At 34.9% G+C, this 27,155-nt stretch overlaps 3 protein-coding genes and 1 long non-coding RNA gene across 8 annotated transcripts; 1 reads left to right on the top strand and 3 right to left on the bottom strand.

The window, feature by feature from the left end:
* Positions 1–2,071: 2,071 nt before the first annotated feature.
* On the bottom strand, positions 2,072–4,073 carry LOC133310989 (uncharacterized). Of its 2 annotated transcripts, none has more exons than XM_061511990.1 (3): positions 3,669–4,073; positions 3,462–3,588; positions 2,072–2,619 (listed from the first exon to the last, which is right to left on the bottom strand). In XM_061511990.1, exons 1-3 carry the CDS (start codon positions 3,975–3,977, stop codon positions 2,399–2,401), a joined length of 657 nt encoding a protein of 218 aa, XP_061367974.1. In that variant the 5' UTR covers positions 3,978–4,073; the 3' UTR covers positions 2,072–2,398. The 2 variants fall into 2 exon arrangements, with proteins under 2 accessions (XP_061367974.1, XP_061367975.1); XM_061511991.1 differs by having other exon boundaries at positions 2,072–2,610.
* A 911-nt stretch (positions 4,074–4,984) lies between these two features.
* Positions 4,985–17,473, bottom strand: LOC133310996 (pyruvate, phosphate dikinase, chloroplastic). 2 transcript variants are annotated; one of them, XM_061511999.1, is made up of 20 exons: positions 17,348–17,473; positions 16,579–16,899; positions 11,569–11,625; positions 11,111–11,344; positions 10,391–10,528; positions 10,126–10,288; positions 9,739–9,974; positions 9,491–9,619; positions 9,215–9,394; positions 8,733–8,870; positions 8,342–8,506; positions 8,089–8,250; positions 7,902–7,991; positions 6,921–7,237; positions 6,591–6,720; positions 6,238–6,366; positions 5,875–6,012; positions 5,722–5,799; positions 5,515–5,606; positions 4,985–5,429 (listed from the first exon to the last, which is right to left on the bottom strand). In XM_061511999.1, the coding sequence occupies exons 2-20, from the start codon at positions 16,843–16,845 to the stop codon at positions 5,387–5,389; spliced, it is 2,886 nt and encodes a 961-aa protein (XP_061367983.1). In that variant the 5' UTR covers positions 16,846–16,899; positions 17,348–17,473; the 3' UTR covers positions 4,985–5,386. The 2 variants fall into 2 exon arrangements, with proteins under 2 accessions (XP_061367983.1, XP_061367982.1); XM_061511998.1 differs by lacking the exon at positions 17,348–17,473 and adding an exon at positions 17,249–17,342.
* Positions 12,293–13,910, top strand: LOC133310955 (uncharacterized). The gene is made up of 3 exons (XR_009751510.1): positions 12,293–12,539; positions 12,824–12,898; positions 13,720–13,910. It is a non-coding gene; the product is annotated as an uncharacterized LOC133310955 (long non-coding RNA).
* A 3,028-nt stretch (positions 17,474–20,501) lies between the features above and the next one.
* LOC133310963 (putative E3 ubiquitin-protein ligase RF298) lies at positions 20,502–25,321 on the bottom strand. Of its 3 annotated transcripts, none has more exons than XM_061511961.1 (3): positions 25,187–25,321; positions 22,104–24,204; positions 20,502–21,105 (listed from the first exon to the last, which is right to left on the bottom strand). In XM_061511961.1, exons 2-3 carry the CDS (start codon positions 24,189–24,191, stop codon positions 20,605–20,607), a joined length of 2,589 nt encoding a protein of 862 aa, XP_061367945.1. In that variant the 5' UTR covers positions 24,192–24,204; positions 25,187–25,321; the 3' UTR covers positions 20,502–20,604. The 3 variants fall into 3 exon arrangements, with proteins under 3 accessions (XP_061367945.1, XP_061367944.1, XP_061367943.1); XM_061511960.1 differs by lacking the exon at positions 25,187–25,321 and adding an exon at positions 24,297–24,374; XM_061511959.1 differs by lacking the exon at positions 25,187–25,321 and having other exon boundaries at positions 22,104–24,224.
* Positions 25,322–27,155: the final 1,834 nt, after the last annotated feature.

The raw sequence follows: 27,155 nt of genomic DNA, 5'->3' as shown, positions 1-27,155 counted from the left end.
AAACTTAAATTAAATATATTAAACTTCAGTTTGTTTTACCTCTAGGGTTATTTAAAGTTTTTTTTTTCTTTTTAATTTTTTTTCTTTTATTTTAAAAGAGATTAACTGAGTTGTGACAGCTTGTTAATGTTGCAATTATCATCTCAGGTTATCTTAGTTGTGAAAACTTCGTAATCTGAAACCTTCAAATCTAAAACTTCTAAATGAAATATTCATTATTTGTTAAAAAAAATTAAAAAAATCAATCAAACACACAAATATTTCTAAAGAACAACGTAGCTTTGAATTCTTCACTACACCGGAAGATACGTCGGAGCGGAACTTTTTTTCTGTCAAGCTAAGATAAAGTTTATAAATTATTTCTTTTCTTCTTAAATAATTATATTTATTTTAAGGGATAAAGCAAATATTTTTATAAGTTATTTATAATTCACACAATTAATTTAAGTTAACCGTTTTTTGTAACGGATGTGTCAAGGTTGCAGTGAGATTAAGTTTCCACCCTTCCCTGCGCATAATTAGACTCCCAAACCTTTGATCTATAATTTTAAAGACTAGATTATAATAAAAGGGTTTTCAAATTTTCTAAAGTGAATAAAATTAGTGGCGACTCCATTTGTTTTAATTTTGTGATTCGGGTCGTTGCAATAGGATTTGTTGAAAGCCAACATATGTCGATTCCGGATGCCTTTGAACTCCTGTCTCGTCAATGTATGTATCTGAATATGATAATCTCAGTATTCACTAATGAGTAAGTTGAATGAGTTGCCTACTTCAACTTGTTCTGTTTCTCAATTCTCACCAACAGCATTTCGGAGTTTGTTGTTAAACACTATGCGCTCTAGTTTACCTGGGACATCTATTCCAGCTATATAAGGATCTATCCGTTACCAACCCACTATGAGCGTGTGTGATGTACAATGCCTGATTGTATAAGCTTATACTATATGTTATGACATTTTTAATTGTTTGGTGTGACCATCGTATAGTATAAGTTTATACAGTAGGAGCCCTTTATACATCAAAATGATGTATAACTTAATCAAGCCTATGAGAGTATGATTAGGCCTGATAAGGAATTGATGTATTAATCAATGTAATTTTCAAAAATTAATATATTATTTAATATTAATATATTAAAATAAAAAATAATATTTGAATATATAATTTTTTAAAATATTGGAGATTTTTATTTTTATAAAAATCAATATATTTTGGACATATTGATCAATAGATTTCTATAAAAATTAATATCGTTTGATATATTTGCAAGAGTTATATAAATTCATTATTAAAAGGTATTTTTGTCAAAAATATTTATTTTTATCTTATCTAATATTATACGGTGTATTACCAAATATTAGAGGATATTATCTTATACAATATCTTGCAAAATACTAGATGATATTAAAATTTAATCAGACTTTGTATTATCATGCCTTATCCTATAAAGGATACCAAACATGCCCTAAAGCAACTCATTCGCATACTATAAATACAAGGCTTAAGAAATCATTGACTCGTTGCAGGTGGAACAACCATCTACCTGTCAGAAGCCTTACCGGTTGGACAAGTGAGAATTGCCATCTTTTCTTATGTCAAAGTAAGAAGGATTACCCATCTTTGTTTCAATTGGAAAAGAATCACAGAATTTTTTTTGGTGAGGGCAGAAGGCCAAAGTAGCCATCTTCGTACTCTTTCGTTTTTATACTACATTTGTCAAGCGATAGTAAATGTTTAGAATTAATAAATTGATCGTATATTTCGGCTGCAATGTAACCAAGTTTTTTTTCAGTAGATCACCTCTGATTAGGTGTCTAGATTATTTGGTTTTTGTAATTTTGCTAGTCTTCTATCCCAACAGTAGTAATTTTTGAACTGAAATCCTGGTTCCTGGGATGTATTATACAAAGCTATCATTTAGTTGCTCTTTCCCACTGCGAGTATAACAGATCATTTTCACAGAAACAAGACAGTCAACAACGCAGGAAGAGAAAGGTGAATGACAGTAATATAAATATGAAAAGAGGACGAATATATCATTTACGCTGCTTTAATTAATAATCATCAGTAAAACAAATGTCAGGATCCTTGTTACAAGAGTAATTAAACCGAGCAAAACAGGTTTTAACAACTTCAAACTATGTCCTGTCACTGGTGGCAATTGCAGCAAACTCACACCATAAATTACAACATACACACCTAATGACGGTAGAAACCTTCCCAGCTAATGGCACTTTTTGTCAAGCTACGTATATCAAGTTTTCTCCGATCCACGTCAGCTAAGGTAAGATGCCGGTTCTCTTTTGCCGCAACTGAAGCACTCAAGCCCTCAACTTATAATCTCAATGATTAATTGATCAAAGCCCCCAATTAATCACACACCTTCCATCAACCATCAACCATCAACAAATAATTCGTCAAGGAGGTTTGAAGATGAATTGCCACTCTCGGTCTCATCAAAGAAACCATTGGCAGCATTTTCTTTTCTAGCTTTACGCTCTTCAATGATTGAATCTTCTGCTTCGGTGCAATAATTTCGTCTAGCCTGTTTTACAGGTCTCTCAGCCACAACAAATTTATTTCCATCACGAGATCTCTCTGTAAAACCTGCCCAGACTGACCAAAAAAATGGTTCAGAAACTACAGTAGTATTTGAAATACATCAAAAGCAATTGGAATTAATATCATACTAAATACGAGCTAGATAGATGGGATAAGTAACAAGACGCAGTTGGGATAATTTACTTGATTGCCCTGCTGTATGGATGAAAAGGTTATATATTTCTTTGTCAGAAGCAAATGTTTATAGTTGAAATGAACCTTCCATAAAAATGAAGGAATATAATTTTTCCAAAAGCTTAAAAGGTGAATGAAAAATGGGTACATACCCAACAAAGGGAACCCAAATCCACACAGGATGTACGATGAAGCAGTCATTTCTTAAGAGAGTTATCAGGACTTACACCAATGAATTCTTCACCCCATTTTTAATCCCACACCAGACCGACCCTTAATGTTAATTTAACACACACATCTCAAGAAATGTTATTGATCTGATAGGTAAAAACTCTGGCTTCTCGTTTACTAGCAACTCCCTATTTTTTCCACCCATCAACATCACTATAGGAAACTTAACAATCGCTCAAAGGAATATAAATATGCAGATTTCCTTCAGAGAATACAATCCACAATAGTTTTCAAAGTTAAGAACAAAGCAAATCAGTTATGGATGAGGACTAACCTACTTATTTAATTACACAAAAAAAAACTAGAACACAGGCCATACATAATGCTAGAAACTAGAGAGATACAAAGGAAAAGTAAAACAAACACATTCTGCAAGTTAGCATAAAAGGTTTGGGATTGAGGTGGAATATATGAAATCAATTAACCCTAAATGGTACATTAGAATTTACGTAAACAGCAGTATTCGAAATTCATGAATAGAAATAGAATACCTCCAAAATGGTGCAATACAATGGAAGCAGCAACAGTAACATTCAAAGAAGCAGTGCCACAGCCATATTGAGGGATATAAACGAAAAAGTCACATATCTCACATTCCTTAGCAGAAAGGCCAGTACCCTAGAGAGAAAGTTTGGGAGAAATCACAAAATAGAACTCTAAAAAAAACACTAAAGACTGAGAATTGAGAATATAAAAACCTCGTTGCCGAGTAGGAAAGCGGTGCTTTTATTGAAAGGATGGTGATTGACAGGGATGGCATTGTGAGTGATTTCAACTCCACAAATATCACAGTCTTTGTCCTTCAGAAAGTGACGAGCGTCTTGGAGGGAATGAAAGTGTCGAAAGCGGAGGTGGGAGGAGGATCCATGGTTACCGAAAGAGTTGAAATCTCTACGGCCAACGAGGATGAGCTCGGATACACCGAAGGCCGTTGCACTTCGAGCAAGTGTTCCAACGTTGTGCCTTTTTGCTATGTTGTGCACCACCACGTAGCTCTCCAACCCCATTTTCAACTATTATTCGGACTGAACTGGAATCGAATAAGAGAAGAGAAAGTGCCAATAACGATGGCTATGGCTATGGCGTCGAGGAGGGTTCGGACTCGGAGCTCCAAAATAAAACGGTACAGAGGAGAATGCAGCGCTGAAAATTGATATTATTATATAAGCCCAACTCGACCTCCAGTCCGGCCCAAATTTCATTGGTTTGGGCCATTACATTTGATATGTTATCGACGTGCCCACCCAATATTTACAAAATATTGTAAGATTTATAATTTTTTTAAGAATTAAGTATAAATTATAATACTTGTTCACTTAAACTATTATAATATGCCAAGCGAAAATATATCTTTATGTCAATATATTTTTTTCAGAAATATTTATTAAAAATATAATTAGTTTTAGTTTTAGTTTTCTTTTATTCATTTTATTACAATATCGAGGAATTGGCCTAATCTTCAAGTTGCGTTGATTTCACCTTCAACAAAACTAAAATCGATACGAGAAAAGTAAATTACAATGAGATCATGAGAGCAATTCAGGACCAGTCCAATATTGAAAATAAACCTGGTTTATACAATAGTTTTTTAATTCTTATCTAATAAACTATAACATTGAAAATAGATTAAAAAATGAAAGAAATGTTGTTTACAAAATGTTTGGAAATGAAAAATTATATAAAAGGTTCCATTCTGTCATTTTGGTCCTTTATTTGAAGTTGGACAATTGGAATTGGACTTTCTAGGTTCATTTTTTTTTTTTTTTTTGAGTTTCTTTCCTTCTTTAACTAAGTGCAATACAGCAATAGATCCGTAAATTAATTACGAAATGCTATGTATTCACAATTTTTTATTTAAATAATAATATATTAATTTTTTCCCCAATATCAACAAACTTACATTTCAAATGAAAGTGACATATGCTCTTCGCCAAAAAAGAAAGTGACATATGCTCGGATAACATGATGAAATAAGGGAAAGATGATGATGATACACAGAATAAATTTTCGAAGATTTTATTAGTGATAGAATAGAACATGTACAAGAATTTTACACAATTATTTTATGACAAGCTATACCTATATGTCAACACTAATGTCTCATACAACAAATACATGAGTTGAAGACACATTATGCAATCAAAATATAAGAGAAACATTGTATGAATTTTTGTACACAATGTTTTCTCTCTTTTTTTATTTTTATTTGCAAAGATTTCCTTATTAATTTCCCTTTGCTTTCAGTTCTATAAATATGTTAGTAGCCTTCCTTCATCGGATCTCCTCATATAAACCTCCATTTTTTTTTTTTATGCGTATGGGCTTATAAGCCCAATTATTTACAGTTGTAGAGAGTCATGCCCTGGACAGGAGGCAGTTGACCCTCTCATATATCATCATCAGATAATATTGTTTCTTAAACTGCAACTTGAGCTGCTGCAAGCCTAGCGATTGGAACCCTGCAAAAGAGTCCTCAGACCCTCAGTTCGACAGTTGAAAATACAAATATCTCATTTTCATGTAATGAAGAACTGAAAATCTGACCTAAAAGGAGAACATGAAACATAGTCAAGTCCAATTTGGGCAAAGAATGCAACAGAAGAAGGCTCCCCACCATGCTCTCCACATATTCCAACCTGATAATCAACTTAATAAATTAAGTGCAAAAGCACCTCGATGGGGTATAATGAATAGCTAAGATGTGTAATAAAATTTTGTTGGTTCAAATTTCTATTGGTAAGTTACTCCTACCTTTAAGTTTGGTCTAGCAGCACGACCCTTTTCTGTACAAATCTTGATGAGTTGACCCACACCTTTTTGGTCAAGTACCTGTAATTATTCTCAACAATTCAAATTCAGCAATCATCCTTCATATAATAAGCAAACGAACGTTAGCCAACTAACCTCGAATGGATCACTCTGCAGAATCCCAGTGGATAAGTATATAGGAAGAAACTTGCCTACATCGTCTCTACTGTATCCAAATGTCATTTGGGTAAGGTCATTGGTTCCAAATGAAAAGAACTCTGCTTCCTTTGCAATCTGTATGAATGAATAATAACTTTAGGAAGTGTAAATAACCAGAAGAGAACAAAATGATCCTATTAGCTGTTGTGCTACGGATGAAAATGCACTCTAGTTTTCAAGTTTATTAAAGCCTGAGCTAAATGGGAGATAAGACTCTCTTTTTTTTCCTTATCACACTTTTAAACATTATGTGTTAAAGTCTAAGTGCTATTCTTCAAGACATAAGGATATAAGTTTTACCTCGTCTGCAACTAACGCAGCTCTCGGAACTTCAATCATAGTTCCGACCTTGTATCTTAAAGAGGAACCCATCTCAGAGAATACTTTCTCGGCAACATTCCTTATTAAATTCACTTGATGCCTTAATTCCTGCTAATAAAAAAATCCGGGCTTATATCATATAATAATTACGTTACAAGGGCTTCATCAAGATCAGAACCCAAAACTGAAGGGACATATTGTTGAGGAAAAAGGAAATATAATGCAGTGTTTCAAAGTATAACATGGTGATGAGATTTTCCTCATAATGATACTTTGAAGCAAATTGAAGGACAAACAAGGAGTGAAGAAACAATTAAGAAAAAGGGCCATGCCTGAGGTGTACCAATAAGTGGAACCATTATCTCTGGAAGAACTGTAATGCCATGGTTACTCACTGAAACAGCAGCCTGAAAGACTGCACGGGCCTGCATCTCCGTCAGTTCTGGGTATGATATCCCCAGCCTGTTCACAGAATTTAAATTGTCAAATAAGAGGGACTGTTAATCAATCCATAAATTAATTATGGGCCATGTTACTTCATTTTTGGTGTGTGTGTGTGTGTAATTAATTATACATTTTATGTATGTATGCACCCAAACATGAACTTGCTGATTTCAACACTAATCATTAGTATATACAAGCATCATAAGAAGGGGACAAACCTGCAGCCTCGAAAACCAAGCATGGGATTCACTTCTGATAGCTTTTCTATCCTAGAAAAGATTTCTTCTTCTTTCATTCCTATCTCGGAAGTTAGCTCACTGACAATTTGCTCCAGGTCCCCTTCTGGAAGAAATTCATGAAGTGGAGGATCTAACAATCGAATTGTAACTGGGAGACCATCCATTGCACGAAAGATCCCCTCAAAATCTGATCTTTGATAAGGTAGCAACAGGTCCAATGCAGCTTTTCTTTGTTCCGTTGTAATGGCCATTATCATCATTCTCACAGCCTTTATCCTCTCGTCTGAAGCAAAAAACTACAACACACCAAAACATGTAAGAAACAATATAATTTGGGGAATGCATCCTTTCATGTCTTAGTTCCATATGATCATGTCACGTGGAAGATCTTAGTCATTCATTCACATATCAACTGTGAGCAATTAAAGTGATAATTTTCACTTTCTCATTTTCTAACCATTGAATTTTGAATGAATAATTAAGATCTTCCACATGACCTGTGAACAAGACATGAGAGGATCTATTTCCTATAATTTGTAACTACTCTTTGACAATTAATAAAAATACTCATTTCAAGTGTCATGCACATGATTGCAAGTGTGTGCTTATGCATGCTCATACCATTCACTATTGTGTCAAACTAGCAAAAAAATTAAAGGTCTTAGACAGGATCTTACTTTTTTTTTTTTGTAGATAAAGGATCTTACTTTTGGATTACTTGGAAAAGGAAGGGAAAAAAATCCATTAATTCAATTTTTAGCATATAAGGATGATATTTTTTTTCTTACGCTCAGCATGAGTGCATTTTCTTTAAAGGAGAACAACGGTAAATTTGTTATAGTAAAATTACAACTCAACCGATTTTGAGGAAATTAAAATATTAGATATAGGTATGAAAAGAATAATGTATTCACACTTTTCATTCAGTCATATAACAAGGAATTGAATATTTATTTGTACCATGTGCTCTGTCCTGCAAAGCCCAATCCCTTGGGCACCATTTTTTCTAGCTGTTATTGCATCTTCAGGTGTGTCAGCATTCGCCATAACCTGACAGACAACAGCAATATGAGAGAATTTCTAGGAAACAATAACTAGATGTTCTGATTCTACTCAACTTCTGCGGCAGATGAAGAATATGCAGTACCTTCAGATGCCTTATTTCATCAGCCCAAGACATGAAAGTTTCTAAATCATCACTTAGAGCCGGAGGAGAAAGTGGCTGCTTTCCCAGTATCACCTCACCCGTGGATCCATTCAGTGAGATCCATTCTCCTTCCATTATCACCCTATCTCCAATTACAACCACCTACATTATCAATTGAGATTTACCAAATCACTGACAACATGATGATCTTTTTACTACTATGCTGCTACATAAATGGAAAATCCTAGTTTACCTTCTCATTGTCATTTACAAGGATATCAGAACAGCCAGACACACAACACTTTCCCCATCCACGGGCCACAACAGCAGCATGAGATGTCATACCACCTCTTGCTGTCAAGATTCCAGCAGCTGCATGCATACCCCCAACGTCCTCTGGACTTGTCTCTGTCCTCACCTTCAACAATGCATGAGTGGATTAGCATTTAATGATTGCTCATGAATGATTTGTTCAACCAAACCATGAAACTAATGAGCGGACAGTATATACTTCATAATCATAAAAACTCTAGTCTTGTACAAATAAGCATTTCACCTAAGGCAGGCCAGATTTAGGCTTACATCAAGAAGGGGGAAAAAGGAAGAGATAAGAAAAATGATTGCTTAATAATAAAAAGGAATACCAAGATGGCACTCTTTCCTTGTGCATGCCATTCTTCAGCATCATCAGCAGTGAACACAATCTGCCCTACTGCAGCTCCAGGGGATGCAGGCAAGCCATTGGCAATCACTTTGTCCTTGTAAGTAGATGGATCCTCAAACTAACCAAATAAACTTAAAGCAGTCAAGAACACTTACTCATCTTACATTTGAATCTATTTAGTAGACAAATATAAATGGAAATAAATTTACATTTCTATTAAACATATAACAACTTCAACCTTGAAGAAAATAAAAATCATACAACAAAACAATGCTATTTAATGTATATGGTTATGATCACTAGCCTTTTATATTCTTTGCTCGAGTTAGTTTTGTTAATCCTTCCAAATACAATTGTGCAAGTTAGTTAATGCTTTAAGTTGTTTTGATGAATGCATTATTTATAAAAGGAAGTTGAAGGCACATCATGCATGGAAAATGGTAATTACAACAAAGTATATACCTGTGGGTGGAGAAGCTGATCAAGATGCTGTGGCTCTACCATCTTGATTGCAGAACGAATATCAACAAGCCCCTCATTAACCATATCTACAGCTATTTTGACTGCACCTTTACCAGTGCGTTTTCCACTTCGACATTGCAACATCCATAACCTATTTTCTTGAACAGTGAACTCAATATCCTACAATATAATAGCAATTTCAGAAGCATTATCTATCGCTCTATCTATACAAACAATATAAAAGAAGAAAAGTATCTACAAGGATTGAAATTTTACCATCATATCCTTGTAATGTTTCTCTAGAATTTCACAGTTCTCCTCAAGTTCCTCATAAGCTTCAGGCATGCAAGTTTTCATGGTCTCCAAATCTTCAGGTGTCCTGATTCCAGCAACTACATCCTCACCCTATTAAAAACAACATAGCGCTTTTTAGAAACATCAGCACCAAGAGTAGTTTCTAACCTCCGCAGACTATAGAGATGATTATGGCATGAAAGTAAAATAACTACTAAATCACATGTAACCTGAGCATTAATCAAAAATTCCCCGTAAAGCTTCTTTTCCCCTGTGCTTGGATTTCTAGTGAACAAGACACCAGTTCCTGAAGTATTCCCCATGTTACCAAACACCATGGATTGAATGTTTACGGCAGTTCCCTTTAGCCCAATTATCTGATTAATGTTCCGATACTTAATAGCCCTTGGGCTATCCCAAGAATTAAAAACAGCTTTAACAGCTAACTCTAGCTGCTTCTTTGGATCTGCAATTGTTAAATCAATAAGGAAGATGAGCAAAAAAAAAAATTTCCTTATAAATAATATAGTAAAGAGAGTGGGGATGTATTAATGGCTAGGATGATGAGAATGTATAACAACAAAACGTGAAGATGTTGGTGGTGTTGCATTCAGCACCTGAGGGAAACTTTTCTCCCTTAGCTTCAAGGTAGACATTCTTGTACTGCTCAACCAAATCTTTGAGATCAGAGGCTGTTAGATCAGTGTCAAGTTTAACGCCTTTCGTATTCTTTAGTTTTTCTAGCTTCTCCTCAAACAATGAGTGTGGAATGTCCATTACCTCAATATAACATAAAAGAACAGTTAGAACAAATGTTGCCAACCAGCAAAAATAAGCAAGCAGAAAGAGATTTGATGCATGGGGTGTAAAAGAACCACTTACAACACCTCCAAACATGTCTAAGAAACGTCTATAAGAATCATAAGCAAACCGCTCTCCACTTTTTGCAGCTAAACCAGCAACCACTTCATCATTCAATCCAAGGTTGAGAACTGTGTCCATCATTCCAGGCATGGAAATCTTGTAAATGTGGAGGAGACAGGTAAGCTTATGCTATAAACATGTTAAATACACCACAATAGGAATCAAATTTAAATCAAAGTACACCTATAAATACAGTATAATATTTCAACAACCAGAACAAATCAATTTTATAGCTTACAGCTTAATTTATATTATTATGAACATTAAAAGAAAAGACTACTAATTATTATTATTATTTTTTGGGATAAACCATAGGATTATTTCAATCAAGAACATCGCAGCTAAGAACCTTGGATTGAAATCCTAAATTGAACTGAATCAATGCTACAATAGAAGTACATTTTTCTTGTATGATTGTTCCATCATTGGAAACTAATGGCAATGTCAAAATAAATAAATAGTATACCATGACCTCTACCTCTCTACATATACATAAAATTTTCTCACTTAACAATTGCATTCCTGTTCTTCCTATATATACCTTATTACCATTTTCATGCAGGCCTTTTATATGTACCTTACTTACCAAAGGTGACTCCAAAAATGATCCTAGGTTGAGGCACTCAACAAGGACATAGAAAAAAACAAAACAAAACCAAAATACAAAAAGTCTCGTACCGCAGCACCAGAGCGCACGGAAAGGAGGAGAGGTTTTGAAGGATTCCCAAGAGAGGCCCCCATTTCATTCTCCACAAAATGCAGGCCTTCAAGTATCTCCTCCCACAAGTCATCTGGTATCTTCTTCCCATTCTGTTGATATTCTTGACATGCTTCTGTTGATACAGTGAGTCCAGGAGGCACAGATAAGCCAATGGTTGCCATTTCTGCCAGGTTGGCCCCCTTTCCTCCCAACTATAATTAACACATGCAGTTTTTCATCAGTTCAAAGGGAAAAAGTAGCCGTTGCATGAAGAGCAGACAACCTTGTTTTGCTTAACATAACATGTGTAAGTGTTGTATCAATAAAACTACTAATGAACAAGAACATGACTGAGAGAGATCAATTTGCGTTTCCATGTTAGTTTATTTTATTTTTTTAAAAAAAAACTTATTGGGTAAAGATAAAGATTGCTTACCAAAGACTTCATGGCTTTGTTTCCTTCACTTCGACCTTTGCCAAAAGTGAATACCCGCTGTTTAAAAAAAAAAGCAGAGAAGACTTTCATTTCAACTAAATAAAAATGTTAGTGAAAATGCTTGTATGAATCATGGTTAGACACCACTCTTAGACCTGGCGTTAAAGAATGTGAGAAGTGAAGGTTCACAACCACACACACACAAAATAAATAAATAAAGTGTAAATACCTTTTTCATTCTTCTGCAAATAAAATGGACTCGTGTTCTTTACAAAATTAAGTGGATCCATTTTAATCTTTCTGAAAGGACTAACGTTAGTTTTTTTTGAATTTGTGAGGTATAATACCCCAAACTTAAGCATTTAATTGATTAATTTTAATTAAATAATTAAGCATATTTTAGTGAGTAAAATTAAGTATAAGGCTTAATTAAATGAATCTGAGTCACTTGGAGTTAAAAAGTGTACTCAGTGAAAATTAAGGGGTATAAATGGGTGTAGACAAAAGTACCCAAAATATAAAAATAAAATTAGAAACATTCCTAGAAAAATATTCCAGACTTTTGGGTAAAGTTTGGTAATTAATGGAGTTGAATAGATAGACGAACCAATACCCGCTTAAAGTCACTTAACCTATGTTAAGTGACTAAGACACCAAAAGAGCCCCATTTCCCACCCCATTTCCGTCGAGCCAGAGAGAGAAGCACACAGAAGAAGAAGAAGAAGAAAGGAAGAGAGAAGAAGAGAGAGAGGAGGGAGGAAACCTTAACCGTTTTGGGTGATTCAAAAGCCTAAATCACTTTAAATCTTCCCCTCTTTCATAATCCAAGCTTGGTTCTTAGTGGGGAGTGTTGTGTTGTGAGATTTTTCCTCTCAAAGTTCCGCCCCTTTGTGAGAATTTGGGGTTTTGGGAGCTTCAACCTCCATTGGAGCTTGAGGAGCCATCAATCCTTGGTTGTGTGACCATTGGTGGTAAGATTTTAACCCTTGAACCTTGTTTTCTTGGAAAATTTCATGGTTAGGGTTTAATGAATAGTGTTTTAGGGTTTTTATGAAATGTTGAGTAGATTGGCTATGTTCAAGGAAGAATGAGGCTTAGAGTATGTTGTGAAAAATGCTAGGAATGACATTTAATCGGTAGAAATGAGTTTATAGTGTTATTTTAGTATGCTTTGATGTTTGGAGAAATCTAGGCTTGGAACTATGGATTTCCTTGCATTGTTAGCATTGTTTGATTGTATTCCTTGTGTTGATAGGATTGAGGCAAGAGGACCAAGTGGAGTGACCAACCCTTGGGGTTGTGTGCAATTGAGGAAAGCTCAAAGAGCAAGGTAAACCTTTGGACCTTGTGGTTGATCCCATTGAGTGTTCCACCATACTCCGTTGAGGAGAAATGGTTTATGAGATGTGATATGTAATTATGATAGTGATTGTATGCTCATGCATTGATTCATGCATTGATACATGTTATGATTGATTGATGATTATTGGTTGATGTTTGATTGTTTAAGAGTAATTGAGGAATGATTATAGAAGTAGCAATAATGAATGAGGTAATGGTTGAGGATTGTGATTGAGGTTATGAGTGATAGTATTATGATGAGGATGATTGGTAGGAACTTCCCTTGGAAACAGCCCTATGTGGATCTCCATGTGGTTAGAGCCTAAGAGGAACAGCCCTATGTGGATCCCTCTTGGAGGTTCCTAGATTGAGGAAAGGACTTCCCTTGGAAACAGCCCTATGTGGATCTCCATGTGGTTAGAGCCTAAGAGGAACAGCCCTATGTGGATCCCTCTTAGAGGTTCCTAGATTGAGGAAAGAACTTCCCTTGGAAACAGCCCTAGGTGGATCTCCATGTGGTAAGACCCTAAGAGAAACAGCCCTTTGAGGATCTCTCTTGGAATAGATTGAGGAAAGGACTTCCCTTGGAAACAGCCCTATGTGGATCTCCATGTGGTAAGAGCCTAAGAGAAACAGCCCATAGTGGATCTCTCTTGGAAGTCCATGTGATGCTTGTGGATAAGAATGTGTTAAGCTATTATGATTATGTGTACATCAAAGTGAACCTTAGGGTGGAGTGATCTCCAAGGACCTCTGGTTTACTGTGATATATTCGTATATCTCACCCCGTGTTGTGGGGCATCATTTCAGGTACTGATAGAGGTGAGGTTGATCGAGGCAAGAAGCGTGAGTAGACTGTACCTGATAGCTGGACATGTTGAGTTGCATGCCATTTAGCATTGCTATATGTATATTTTGATGCCACATGATGTATTTTGGAGGACTTAGTGCATGATCATTGTAGTAGTAATGGGTATCTGATACATGGTTACTTGCTTTGATCATGTTCATTTTGTAGCTAAGTCCTTTGGCATGTATATGAGATTTGTAATTAAGACATGATATAATATTGTAAGTAATGAAGATATTTGTGTATGATGCTTACTGTAAGTTAAATGCATGAATGTATTTTTATGTATTGGATATGTTGAGCTGGAAAGTCAATTAGGTACCTTGTGCTAAGTTGGGAAACGTTGAAAAAACAAAGATTATGCTGCCCAATTTCCGTTAAATCAATGATGAGAGGATGAGAGTTAAGCAATGATATAGGGATATCACAAGCTTGTTAAATAGGTTGTAAAATGTGTAGGATTGATTCCCCAAGAAAGATGCATGAAAAATATGAGTATAGGAAATTGCCCAGAAGAGGGGGCTTAAGCCTGCAAATGGAGGCTTAAGCCTGCTCAGGGGGCTTAAGCGCCCTGATGCACCTGTGAAGACCAAAAGCTTTCTGCCGCCTGGGGCTTTAGCGCCCAAAATGGGGGCTTAAGCGCCCAAGTAGCGCGCTTAAGCGCCCTGGAGCGAGCTTAAGCGCCCTTGGTGGCTAAATAATGTAAATTCCCTCTGTCTGTGGGCGCTTAAGCGCCCTGGAGAGCGCTTAAGCGCCCTACCCGCGTAGTTTTTCAGCATACACCTGAGTTAGTAAAATTGTCATAACTTGAGCTACAGAGCTCCAAATGAGGAGCGGTTTGAAACCACGCGTAGCTAACGAAGAGATCTACAATATAGTAGAAGTTGGGAAATAAATAAGAAGTAAATTAATGTTTTAAAAATGGAATAAGAACATGATGTTAAGCTTGGTTTATCTGATTCCGCAAAGTAATATGGTTATGATCACGAAAATGGGTATTATACGTTCGGTACGTTTTAAAATGAAAAATTTATCCGGATTTTAATTGAACCCATGTGATTGTAACTGCGCTTAATATCATAATGCGATGTTAACAAACCGGTTCTAGAACGGGGTGTTACATGAGGGACTACGATTTCAACTAAATGGATTCATTTTGAATTTATTAGGACGAAGAATATTCTTTCTATTTGCTAGAGACTAAAGCGGATATAGTGAAATTTACTAAGACAAAAAACTGTATCATTTTTTATCCTCGTCAAATTCCATGATGCCTGCTTTAATTCCTAGCAAATAAAAAGGTTATTCGTGTTCCTAATAAATTCAAAATGGATCCATTTAATTGAAATTGTAGTTCTTCACAAATTCAAAAAAAACCCACATTAGTCCCTCGAAAGAACTAAAATGAGTCCACTTTAAATTTCTTAGAGACCACGAATAGGCCCTTTATTTACTAAGGACTAAAATGGGCGTCATAAAAATTTGATGAGCACCGAAAATGATATTTAGTTTAAATATTTTCATTCTTTTAACTGAAATGACATTACAACTACCACAGTAAACTCTTTTGACAAGGCCCCAAAAAAAGGAAATGCTTAGAGCAAGTTGATAAACAAAATAATTTATTAGATTTAAGTATAATATAATAATTGAAGTTTTTTATTATTTGATTTCTAGTTGATTAAAAAAGTAGAATTTTAAGTTGAAAATCTCTTTTAGAATTTTCTTTCTCTTTTTTTTTTTTGGGTCCACTTGAATATTCTTCGTTGACGCGGACCAACTTCAGCCTTATTAAACTTTGGGCCTCACATTAGATTTTATAGTCCGCTGGACATTTTTGTGGTACCGGAACAAGCTTGAAACTCAAATTAGGGTGTCTTGTCCACAACTCAACATTACAGATTTAACGCTTTTACGAAAATCTCATGACCCAAGTTTAGCCATGCAAGCACAAATATTCGCTATAAAAACAAGCTCGTGTCATATTTAAGGAACGAAGTAATCATATTTCAAAATGTTAATATCATATTTAATTGTTATGATAACTTTTAAAAGATACAACAATATTTGTGGGGAAGTAGCAGCGCATTAGAACATAGTACTATAACAAGTAAGTAGATGGTTATATTGTCTGAAAGAATTATATAATTCTCAGAATTTTCAAATTTTAGTGGCCGACTGTGGTTTAACCTCGAATTGTTATATAGTTAAGGTGAAATTTATGAAGTGAGATGATAGTCGAAATTCGACATAAACTTAATTTAATGTATAATTAAACAAAAGATATACCTTCATTCTTAGAAGAGCAATGCTATATTTCCTTTCATTCTCAAAAATGCATTTGATCCCTATGTCTGTTTGTACAGTACAATGATTTAAGACTCAACACAAAATCTAACTATTTTGTGTGCGTTTAGTGTTTCTTACCTTATGATTCAAAAGATTACACGTTTTAATTTAATGTTTAGTGTTCTAGTGTGATTCCTTCTTATGATTCACATTCTCTCAATTGAGTAATCGTTCCAATTTATCTAAATTTTCTGTATGCATTTATATTTTATAAACAACATAAAAAAGTAAATACAATATACAAAAAATCGACATATATTTTCTTGTGTTGAGCAGTAAAGAAATTATAAACAGCAAAGGAATCTGATAAAACTGTCAATCTTGCTTTAGGTAAGTCTCACAAAAAGTAAATGACTTTTGCCAATTGTTATTTTCTAGTTTGTAAGGATATTGATATCTTAAAAAATAAAAATTGGGCAAGAAACTGAAAAGCAAGATAAGGAAGGGTGTTTGGCAATGAATGTGTGCACCTTTTTGGTGGTGGGTGGTGTTGCTGGGGTTAGAATGGCTTGGCCTCTTATTGCAGGCTGAAATGATCTCCTAACCTTCCATGTTGTGAACCGGTTTGAGTTTGATATAAGGCGCAACTGCAACTCCTGCCACTGCAGTCTTGTGCTTCTTCTCCCAACTGCTAGAAGATCGTTGTGCTTTGAATACTTGTTTCCATTGAAAAGTCTATTATTGTTGCAGACATCTGGTGTGGTTCTTATGAGTATGCCTTTCACTATGGAAGACATCTCTGATCTGATTCTAATTCTGGTTCTGCTTTTTCAGTATACCTTCTGTTGCCGCTGCACACCAAAACAATAACACCAACTTATTCCCGCACATTCTTCATTGAGTGAAGCAATTTTGACGCAGACAACATGAAAGTGGTGTGATTCATTTACCATTAGAAAGCATATAAAAGCAAAAATAACAGCATAAGAGATTAGATATTCATATTCATGTGATCAGAAACATGCTCAAATTACCCCTGCACATTCTAACAAAATGCTCAATAACCATTTTTTCTTTATCCTCATAGTATTATCTGCAAAACTCAAATCATAACTGGATTCACTGCATTATAGTAACTTTGAGCTAATCATATTTTCTTTCTTGATCGATCAAAAAAAGAAATTTAGAAAAAAGAGTTACCAGAAACTAAGTAGGAGCAACAGATTGTCAATTAGTCATATAGCTGCACGGTGACAATTCAATAAAATATGCCAGCAAATGAAATCAAACTCACGTTACCTGAAGATAGAAAATAACAAGAGGAGCCTAATAGTTAATATACAGAGCAGCTTCTCTAAAGGGAAGTGGCAGTTTTTTTTTTTTTCTCCCTGATTTCTCTATGTTTTAATTTATTATATTTAAAAAATTTAATAGGAAAATATGAAGTGGGTATGATGAGAAATGAGTGGACGAAATTACGGTTATGGAGCTAAGTCGTCTGCATAAATAAACTTTGGCTTTGCTTATTATGAGAGGAGGGGAAGCCACAGTACTTTTCTGAACTACCAAGTTTACCATTTGTCTACGTAGGATAAGGGTCCGTGGCACACAAATTAATATGGAAAAAGTGTATGTGTTATTTTAAATTATATAAATTGTATCATTTTATACACATAAAGATATATGTTCGAATAAAAAAAATAAAGACAAAAAAAGAGAGTATAAGTCTTTTTTTTTTTTTCTATGAAATGACATAATTTGTGTCATTTAAAATTACACATATTTTTCTCAATTAATATACTAGAAACTTTGTTAAAAAAAACATACAACGTGTCCCGGGGTCTGGCTGTCTTCCTTTCATCAGTTTTTATTTATTTATTTATTTTCTTGCCCATTTTTAGTGCTTCGAAAAATATTAACGCCACAGAGTGTGCCAGGAGAAATAGGGAAATAAAAATATGTCCTTCTGACCAATATTTAAAAGTAAAACCAGGAGAAAATAAAAGGTGCATCGAATTTTTCTTTATTAAGAAATATGGAATTAATGTTTCTCAAGAAATAAAATTATTTCTTACTCATACATAAAAGTATATAGAACTTATATGGGGCCATATGAAAAGAAAAGAAAAAACAATAAAACACGAACCTCGTATATTTTTAAATATACAAAAAATAAAATTATCTCTTATAACATGAGAGATGTTAAATCCAAAAAATATTTAAGCAAACAACTACGAAAATTATTAAAGATATTTTATATGAAATACCGATATGTAATTTCCTTTTTTTTATAATAAAAAGGTGAATAAGATGTGGCTGAATACATCTTTTGTGTTGTGTCACTTCATAATTCTCAGCAACAAAGAATCTTCTAGATTGCTATCCAACTTATCTTCTGCGTTTTTTTTTCCCCAAAGATTTTCAGTCACATCTATTTATTTATATTAAATGAGACTAACTCCCTTTATAATATAGAATGCAAAGGTTTTTGTCACCGACTATAAATTATTTCGTCTAATAATTAAATAAAAATCCTTTGAGCTTCAATCCATTGCTGGGATACAATTAGTTTACTAATTGTGCCATCAAAATTCAGGGTGCACTATCTCTGCTGTTATCGCAAAAATAAAATTTTGCAGCAGACACACAAAAATGGAATTTACTCATTTCAAGAAAAAAAAAAACCAAGATCTGCCAACATATTCTAAAAAAATTGTGTATGCTGCAGAAAAACCCTTTTTCCAGCTATAGGAAAAGCATTAATGTCCAAAATTAATTTATTTATTTATTTTTTAAATTTTTTTAAAATATCTTTTAGTCGATAGCTAAAGACTAATTTTTTCAAATTATAAAGATTATTAAAGTGAATTTTGTCTTTACAAACAAAATATTATTTATACACACAGCAGAAATCGAACCCCTATATTTATCCATATTTTTACATACGATAAAAATTGGTTTTAGATATAATATGTTACAAAGAATTTTTTTTTATTTTGAGTAAGATATATAAAATTATTTTTTACACATATATAAAAATATGTGAGACTATATAGTAGAAGTGGTAAAGTGGGCGGGGCGGAGTAGAGGTGATAAAGTGGACAGCCGCCCCGCCCCGCCTACCATCAATCCGCCAAAAAATGAGTCAGCCTGCCCCGCTTCGCTTTTGAAAATGGGCTGAAAAACTCATCCGCCCTGCCCCGTTGGGTGGGTTGATCCGCCAGCCCGAGCTTATTTTACATTGACCCACTTCGACTCGCCTATGCCCGCCATCAACCCGCCAAAAAATGAGCCCACCCCGCTTTTGAGATGGGTTGAAAAACTCAATCCGCCCCGTCCCGTTGAACAGGTTGGGTGGGTTGGCTCGTCGAGCCGAGCTCGTTTTGCCGGCTCTACTATATAGAATATGTGAAAAATATAAGAGATAAAATTAATTTTTATGTAAGAGATTATTCTGCTGAAAATTTCCCTTTCATTTTTTATGGTCGACGATATCATTGATGATGACTGAAAAGTGTTGAGACCCATGGGGCTCAAGTGGAATATACTTTGGATCCAAGTAAAGGATGACACGTGGCTAAGGCCAAAGACACATAAAAAACAACTATTGCCATCCATCATTTTGAAATCTTATCTTCCATATATTTTTATTAACATAAAAAAAAATGTTTTTGTTTATCATTGTGCTAAATTTCTCTCCATCTATGTATAAATGAGTAATGACACACACACACACAAAATTGAATAATAATAACATTTAACCAAAATGAAAAAAAAAATCAACAAATAACTGATGTTTTATATTTCATGATCAATAGTATAACATGGCATTCCTTTTCGGATTTTTTTTTTTTTTGGTATTCCTTTTCGTAGTTTTTTACGCATAAAAAAGTCTACAAACTAATGAATTTATAAAATTATATTCATTAAAAAGGTAATTGTACTGCTTAATTATTACACGTTAGTCAAACACTCCATGGAAGGTGGGGATATTGATTTTGAAGTCCACATTTTATCATTGTAGCTTGAATCATAAAGGCCATTTAGTCAAAAATGTTGAATGGCACATGTGGGGTGATCACTGATGTTCATGTTCTTCCTCGTGTGGATCTGTATCGTGTTCATAAGGATTGATGTCTATGATAAGTTGCGTATTCGGCTTCTACTTGTGTCCGATCAAATAATAAAGGAAGATATTAGAAAAGAAAAATAAAAACATGTCTGATCACCTCCCTTCGATTGTTTCTAGCATAATAATAGGGAAGAGGGGTATCATGAGGAGCTGAGCATTATACTATCAAACAAGCTAAGGAAGATAAGTGTTCTTTCTTTCTGTTTGGCCAATTGGTTACTGCTTCGGCATTAATAAGCGCACCTTAACAAAAAAAGAAATTCTAAAAACATCAAACAGCAGAAGAAAAAGAAAAAAAACCAACGAAGAATCAACCTTGGCATTGAAAGCAACTTAATGTATCTCAACTCTCGAGATGCATGATTTGAATGCTTAGTCCCTGAGACATTATTATTCAAAACACTCAACTCACTCCAGAAAAAAATTAAGTATGAGGAAAACGAACAGCAATACGCTGCTGGATGGGGCTCCTGCAAGAAGGACAATCTTGCATACCCTGTTTCTCGTGGAGCTCATTGCATGTTGTGCAAACAACCTGATGGGCACATGGGAGGAATACAACAGACATCTCCTCGGAAAGGCACATCACACATTCCCGTTCCCGTTTCACACCTCCTGTCACTGAGTAGTCAATGACTAGTTGTGAGATAAATGAAGTCCGGGGTTCGGCCAGAGCAGTGCCATTTTTCATGTCCATCCTCAGTGCAGCAATTTTCGATGAGTCAGTCTTTAATCTCAACTGGGCAATTTCTTTTTCAAGTTTATGAATATCATCCCTATACCTTTGCAGATTCCTCTCTGCTTTCAATTTGATCATATCCTCCTTGGATTTTCCTGACCCCTCAATTTGTTCTCTTTCTTTTCTTATAGAACTGGCCTGTAGGAGAAGTTCTTCTTTTGCCTTTGCTTCTTGCTGCCATCTAGCCTGTGATATTTTCCTTTTACAATGAGAACATACCCAATAACAAATCTCATTTAGCACCTATATAGATAGAAGAATGGTTGCATTTGCGGAATCTCACAAGTGGTGCAAGTGTATTGACTATTGAGTACCAAACTGTTTTATCATGTTTCACTTCCCTACAACTATATACATATTTTTGTTCTTGTGACGTAAAAAGCTTAAGGACGAGAGCTGCAACTAAAAGATGGATAGAACCTTCAAAGAAAAACAAAACAAACAAGGTGCAGGTGAAAAAAAAAGGTACACTAGTTATTTAAACTGTGTGTCTGTTTCTCAGCTAACATAGATCATCAAATGAATACTAATACTTTGGGGGGTAGTCCTTGATTTTTGAAAAGGTGAGGAGTTGATACTATTATTACCTTGATAGCTAACGCTGTGGCGAGGGGAAACTTAGTTTGAGACCATATCATTTAACATACGGGCACTACCCACTCATTCTACATGGATTCGATGATAATGATCAAGCCATGCATAGAAATGGATAACAAATACTAGCTTCAGGCATGCCAATCCACTTATTTTTATTCAGAATAAAATGAGAGTGGAGACAATAAATGCCCCTGTTAGAAATGGTGGTTAGTCCAATAATTTTAGGCAAAGGAAGACCAAAAAGTTCTCTAAGTGAAACCATTAAAAAGGATTTAGATCTAAACGGCCTCTCTGAAGAATTGGTTTTTTGAGAAACACAATGGCTGTCATTTGATCCGTGAAGCCAACTCCACTCAATGAAAAAAGGGTTTGGTTGTTGTTGCTGTTGTAATAAAATGAGAGTGGAGGAGTTTTGAAACTTAAGATAACAACTCTCTAATCACAACTTCCTTTTCTACTTTTTAAGATTACACCATGAGACCAAACTACAGCCTGATCCATATCATAATAGTCTAGATATCACGTGGATGTTTAAAAGATATAAAGAAACATGAGAAATAAGTTGGAATAAGCTTAAAATAGCATACCTCAGCTTGCTCCTGTAGCATTCTAGCTTTCTCTAATTCCTGCAACAGCTGCGCCAATTTTCGTTTTTCAATAATTAGCTCTTCCAGAAACAAGGACTTCTGTTTTTCCCATGACTGAAACTTCATTTGGGTCTTCTTTTCCCTCCTTGAGACCTCTTGACAGCTTGCGGCAGTTTCTGTGGCACGTAGCTTAGCAGCTTCCATCTCTCTCCTCAGGGCAGCCTTCTCCACCTCTAGCTTTTGGACAGCGGCATTAGCTCGCTCTACCTGCCCACTAGCTTTACACAAGGCATTTTCCATCTCAGAAAGCTTCTTCATGGTATTTTCGTCCAGAGATTGCTTCTCTTTCTTAAGAGATTCAACTTCCTCTTTGTCTTGCCTCAGTGTCTGAAGCTCAGCCTTGTCCTTACTCAGCCGACGGGCAGCCTGCATAACCTTCTGATTGGCCCACTCTGTCCATTCTTGAAGCTGATTTTGCAAATCCCGAACCCTTGGAACCAGCTTCAAAATCATCTCATCCTTTTTATCCTGGGGTAGCCACTGCCCCAGGGACTTGTCATATGGTATTCTCATATAACTACTATTAGGTGCCTCATTATTGCAGCATACAGTTTCTGTAGAAGGCTTGATTTTTGAAGACAATGAAAGGGAAAGATCAGTATCCGTAGCTGATAAGGATGTTCGGCTACTGAACGCAGGTATAGTATTTGTAGCATGTACTGCATATGAAGTATTGGTTGATCTAGTAACGGCATCAGGAGAATCCAGACTAAATGCAGAGGGGATACATGATCCAGTATTAGATGAGAAATTAGCATTAAGATTGTCTCGAGTCACATCAACTCCCATTGCCTTACTTATTTGTAAGGATGCACTCTTTAAGTTTATGGTAGAAGATTCTGAGACAGATTTAAGTTTTTTATCCAAGATTAGACCACTCAAGCCACTCAACTTCCCTCCTCTAGAAGACCCTTTAGATCCATAAGTCCGATAACTTTTTTCTACATGAAATGACTTCTGCCGAAGAAAGTAGTCCCTCTTGGTGCTACCAAAATGGACCTTCCTAACATTTCCACACTTTTCTTCCTGAGATGTTCCAGCAGAACTAAATGCTTTATCAACACAATTAGATCCACAACTGGATCCCTCATTCGCCAAGAGTCCACCAATCATTTGGGAATTCTTTAAGTTGTTCCTACCAGGAATTCCTGCCACATAGGATTTCTTTGAATGAGAATTATGAGAACCCACAGGAATTGATTTACAAGGACTTGGAAGACTCAACTCAGGGACTTTGGTTGCTGCTTTTGGTTGTGATTCTGTTTGGCTAGATGTACAGCCATCAGCAGTGCCATCACTACCTAAACTACTTAAAGGGTCACCTTCCATTGCACAAGCATGTGACACATTCATGTCGCAAATTAACAAACACCACATAGCATCCCCAGTACTGAAGAATGGCCTAATCTCACGAAGAACACAAATCAATTCAGCCAAGATATACTTCTCAAGCTGCACTAAATCTTCAAAACAGTGCTCTCGTGAAGGATCAATCTCTTGGCCGTTTCTAAGAAATGCTAAAGTATTATCAACTATATTAGACACAGTATCTTTACATCCATAACAGATTCCGGATCTTAAGATGGCCTTAGTAGCAATTTCTTCACTGTAGCCACATGCAACAATTTTTTTAATTGCACTCTTGAAAATGGTGTCCAGATTACTCAGGACAAGTTCTTCCAACTGGGCTTCTGTGAGATCATTCCAATCAGCATCGTTGAATTCATCTGCCTCGAGTTCTTCCTTAGGTTGACTAGGCCCGACCTCAGACGAACTTCCAGAACTATACAATCCAAGGTCAAGCTTCAATCCCTCATGATGATCTTGGCTAACACTACACAGGTCACATGCAGCTGCTGCTTGCCCATGACCTGGGGTTATTTCAAACTTCTGAGCAGAGAATTCATAACTGAGACACTTGTGTTGAGGTGCAGGAATAATCTTATTTCGCTCCCCTAAAGGTGGATCAGCCCTGAATTTTCTCTTGTTCCTACTTCCTTTTTCCTGGACTGAAACAGAAGGAGACATTTCCCTGCTACCACTGCCAACCAATGAAACCATTTTAGGAGCAAACCAAAAAAGCAAGAAAGAGGAAAAAGATAAAACTATGAACACAATTGTTAAGTTTTATACCGCATCTATTCACAAGCATTGTAAAGAACCTTGGGATACACCACCCCAAAAGCTAGCTCTAAGGGTGGGAGTGCCCAAGGCCTTATAAACTCCACATTAGTTGCACATACAATTAATGTGGGACTATATATCTCAACACGCCTCCTCACACAAGAGCCCTTAGGCTTGAAGAGTGGACAATGCAACAGGCCCAGCCTACCTGTGCTAAGAAACGCCACAAGAGGAAGTGGGGGGCGGCGAAGCTCTGATACCATGTAAAGAACCTTGGGATACACCACCCCAAAAGCTAGCTCTAAGGGTGGGAGTGCCCAAGGCCTTATAAACTCCACATTAGTTGCACATACAATCAATGTGGGACTATATATCTCAACATCCATGATTTACTTATTCCAAAATCAAGTTCCATGAATTAAAAAATAATATAAAAAATAAACTTGATGAGGAAAATTCAGGAGAAATTTTACAACATTGCTCACCTAGCTGAATAAAATTTATAATAATAACACTGGATATATCGCATTGCTAATTTTGCATGCATTTAAGAACTGAAAATCAATCACCTCGGAATTTCAATATTGGAACTTACGATGCTAAACTTCTTGACAGGTCCAGATAAATGAGGAAAAGCAATGAATGAATCAACTACAGAGAAACATATATTCAGTAATCTCAGCGCAAGGAGCAAACCCCATTGATAAAAAATAAAAATTGAAAACACCCAAACGAATTGCAATACATATCAATACTCCAAACACATCCACAGATCACAAAAGTGATAAAACAAAAATGTTATTATATTATGGTAGCAAACGGAGCCACTGATACGCAAAAGATCCCCAATACATGTGGGATACGAAAGTTGTATTCAGTATTAGACGATCGATACGTACCCGACTGGAGCAATTTTTCCAATAAATCAAAGGTACGATCGATCTTAAATTCGGAGAATCAGAGTCAGAGAGAAAATCCACACCCTTTTTGTTTTTTGTTTTCCTCCTTTATTTTTTATTTATTCTGAGGCTGAGGCATGAGAGCTTGGAGGCTTTATGCTTCTCTCCACACTAATAAAATTAAATAAAATAATAATAAATGGTAATTTTGGGCTGGACTTATTTCTAATTTTCATGTACCCATTATTACTATTAGCTTATCCTTCTCCAATGCCTTATCATAGTTATTCGATTTTTCAAAATAAAATTATTAATTTAAGGTGATGTGCATGCACATATTTTGGCATTCATATTTCTATAATTGACCTTCCATAAAAAAATTGATTCAAAATTGATTTTCTGTACTAAAAAAAATTGATTCAAAATTTATTTATTATATATGGTGTATCTTCGACACCTAACTATAGTTAAAATCTTAATTTAAATATGCGATTTTATGATTTTATAAAAAAATTTAATCAAAACGATTTCATCAAAATTTCAAACGTTTTTATGTTTTTACAATTTTTTTTTATGTTAAGATTTTATGTTTTACGATTTTTTATCTTCTTTCCGATTTTAACTACCATGGCCTATCAGTGTTTTAGGAATATGCATTTTAAATCTATGTAATTAGGGGAGAAAATATATGGCTATCATATATATATATATATATAAAGGAGAGTTCAATGTTGGAAAGTTTTGCCAAGTGTCACTCCCTGGTCAATTCTACAAATTGTATTCACACTACATGACATATACAAACTTTCTTTATTGAGTAAATTGGAAAAAAAAATTCTTTTAAAAATCGAATTTTAAATTTTAAATCGAATAATTAAATGACCATTTGTGGTAGGAGACAAGGCATTGAATGTCTCACTGCCCATCACATTGGTATCCAAAAAAAAATCAGCTGTTTTAATTGCTTTTTATGTTGGAATTGGTCATCTGATCTAAAATTCGAAATTTGAAATGGTTTAAAATTTTGAATTTAAATATGGATGGTGGGAAAAGAATTACTTTTAAAAATCAAATTTTAATTTTTAAATCAAATAATTAAATGACAATTTGTGGTGGCAGACAAGGCATTGAATGTGCCCATCACATTGGTATCCAAAAAGAAATCAGCTGTTTTAATTGCTTTTTATGTTGGAATTGGTAATCTGATCTAAAATTCGAAATTTGAAATGGTTTAAAATTTTGAATTTAAATATGGATGGTGGGAAAAAAAATTCTTTTAAAAATCGAATTTTAATTTTTAAATCGAATAATTAAATGACCATTTGTGGTGACAGACAAGGCATTGAATGTCCCACTGCCCATCACATTGGTATCCAAAAAGAAATCAGTTGTTTTAATTGCTTTTTATGTTGGAATTGGTCATCTGATCTAAAATTCGAAATTTGAAATGGTTTAAAATTTTGAATTTAAATATGGATGGTGGGAAAAAAAAATTCTTTTAAAAATCGAATTTTAATTTTTAAATCGAATAATTAAATGACCATTTGTGGTAGTAGACAAGGCATTGAATGTCCCACTGTCCATCACATTGGTATCCAAAAAGAAATCAGCTGTTTTAATTGCTTTTTATGTTGGAATTGGTCATCTGATCTAAATATCGAAATTTGAAATTGTTTAAAATTTTGAATTTAAATATGGATGGTGGGAAAAGAATTACTTTTAAAAATCGAATTTTAATTTTTAAATCGAATAATTAAATGACCATTTGTGGTGGCAGACAAGGCATTGAATGTCCCACTACCCATCACATTGGTATCTAAAAAAAATTAGCTGTTTTTATTGCTTTTTATGTTGGAATTGGTCATCTGATCTAAAATTCAAAATTTGAAATGGTTCAAAATTTTGAATTTAAATATGGATGGTGGGAAAAAAAAAATCGTTTAAAAATCGAATTTTAATTTTTAACTCG

This window comes from Gastrolobium bilobum, unplaced genomic scaffold, assembly GCF_033153095.1.
Source record: "Gastrolobium bilobum isolate Gb01-03AN ecotype WA unplaced genomic scaffold, APGP_CSIRO_Gbil_v1 utg7006, whole genome shotgun sequence".
In the NCBI taxonomy this organism is placed as follows: domain Eukaryota; kingdom Viridiplantae; phylum Streptophyta; class Magnoliopsida; order Fabales; family Fabaceae; genus Gastrolobium; species Gastrolobium bilobum.
Note: the sequence above shows the minus strand (reverse complement) of the source record. Positions and strands in the feature narration are given on the sequence as shown.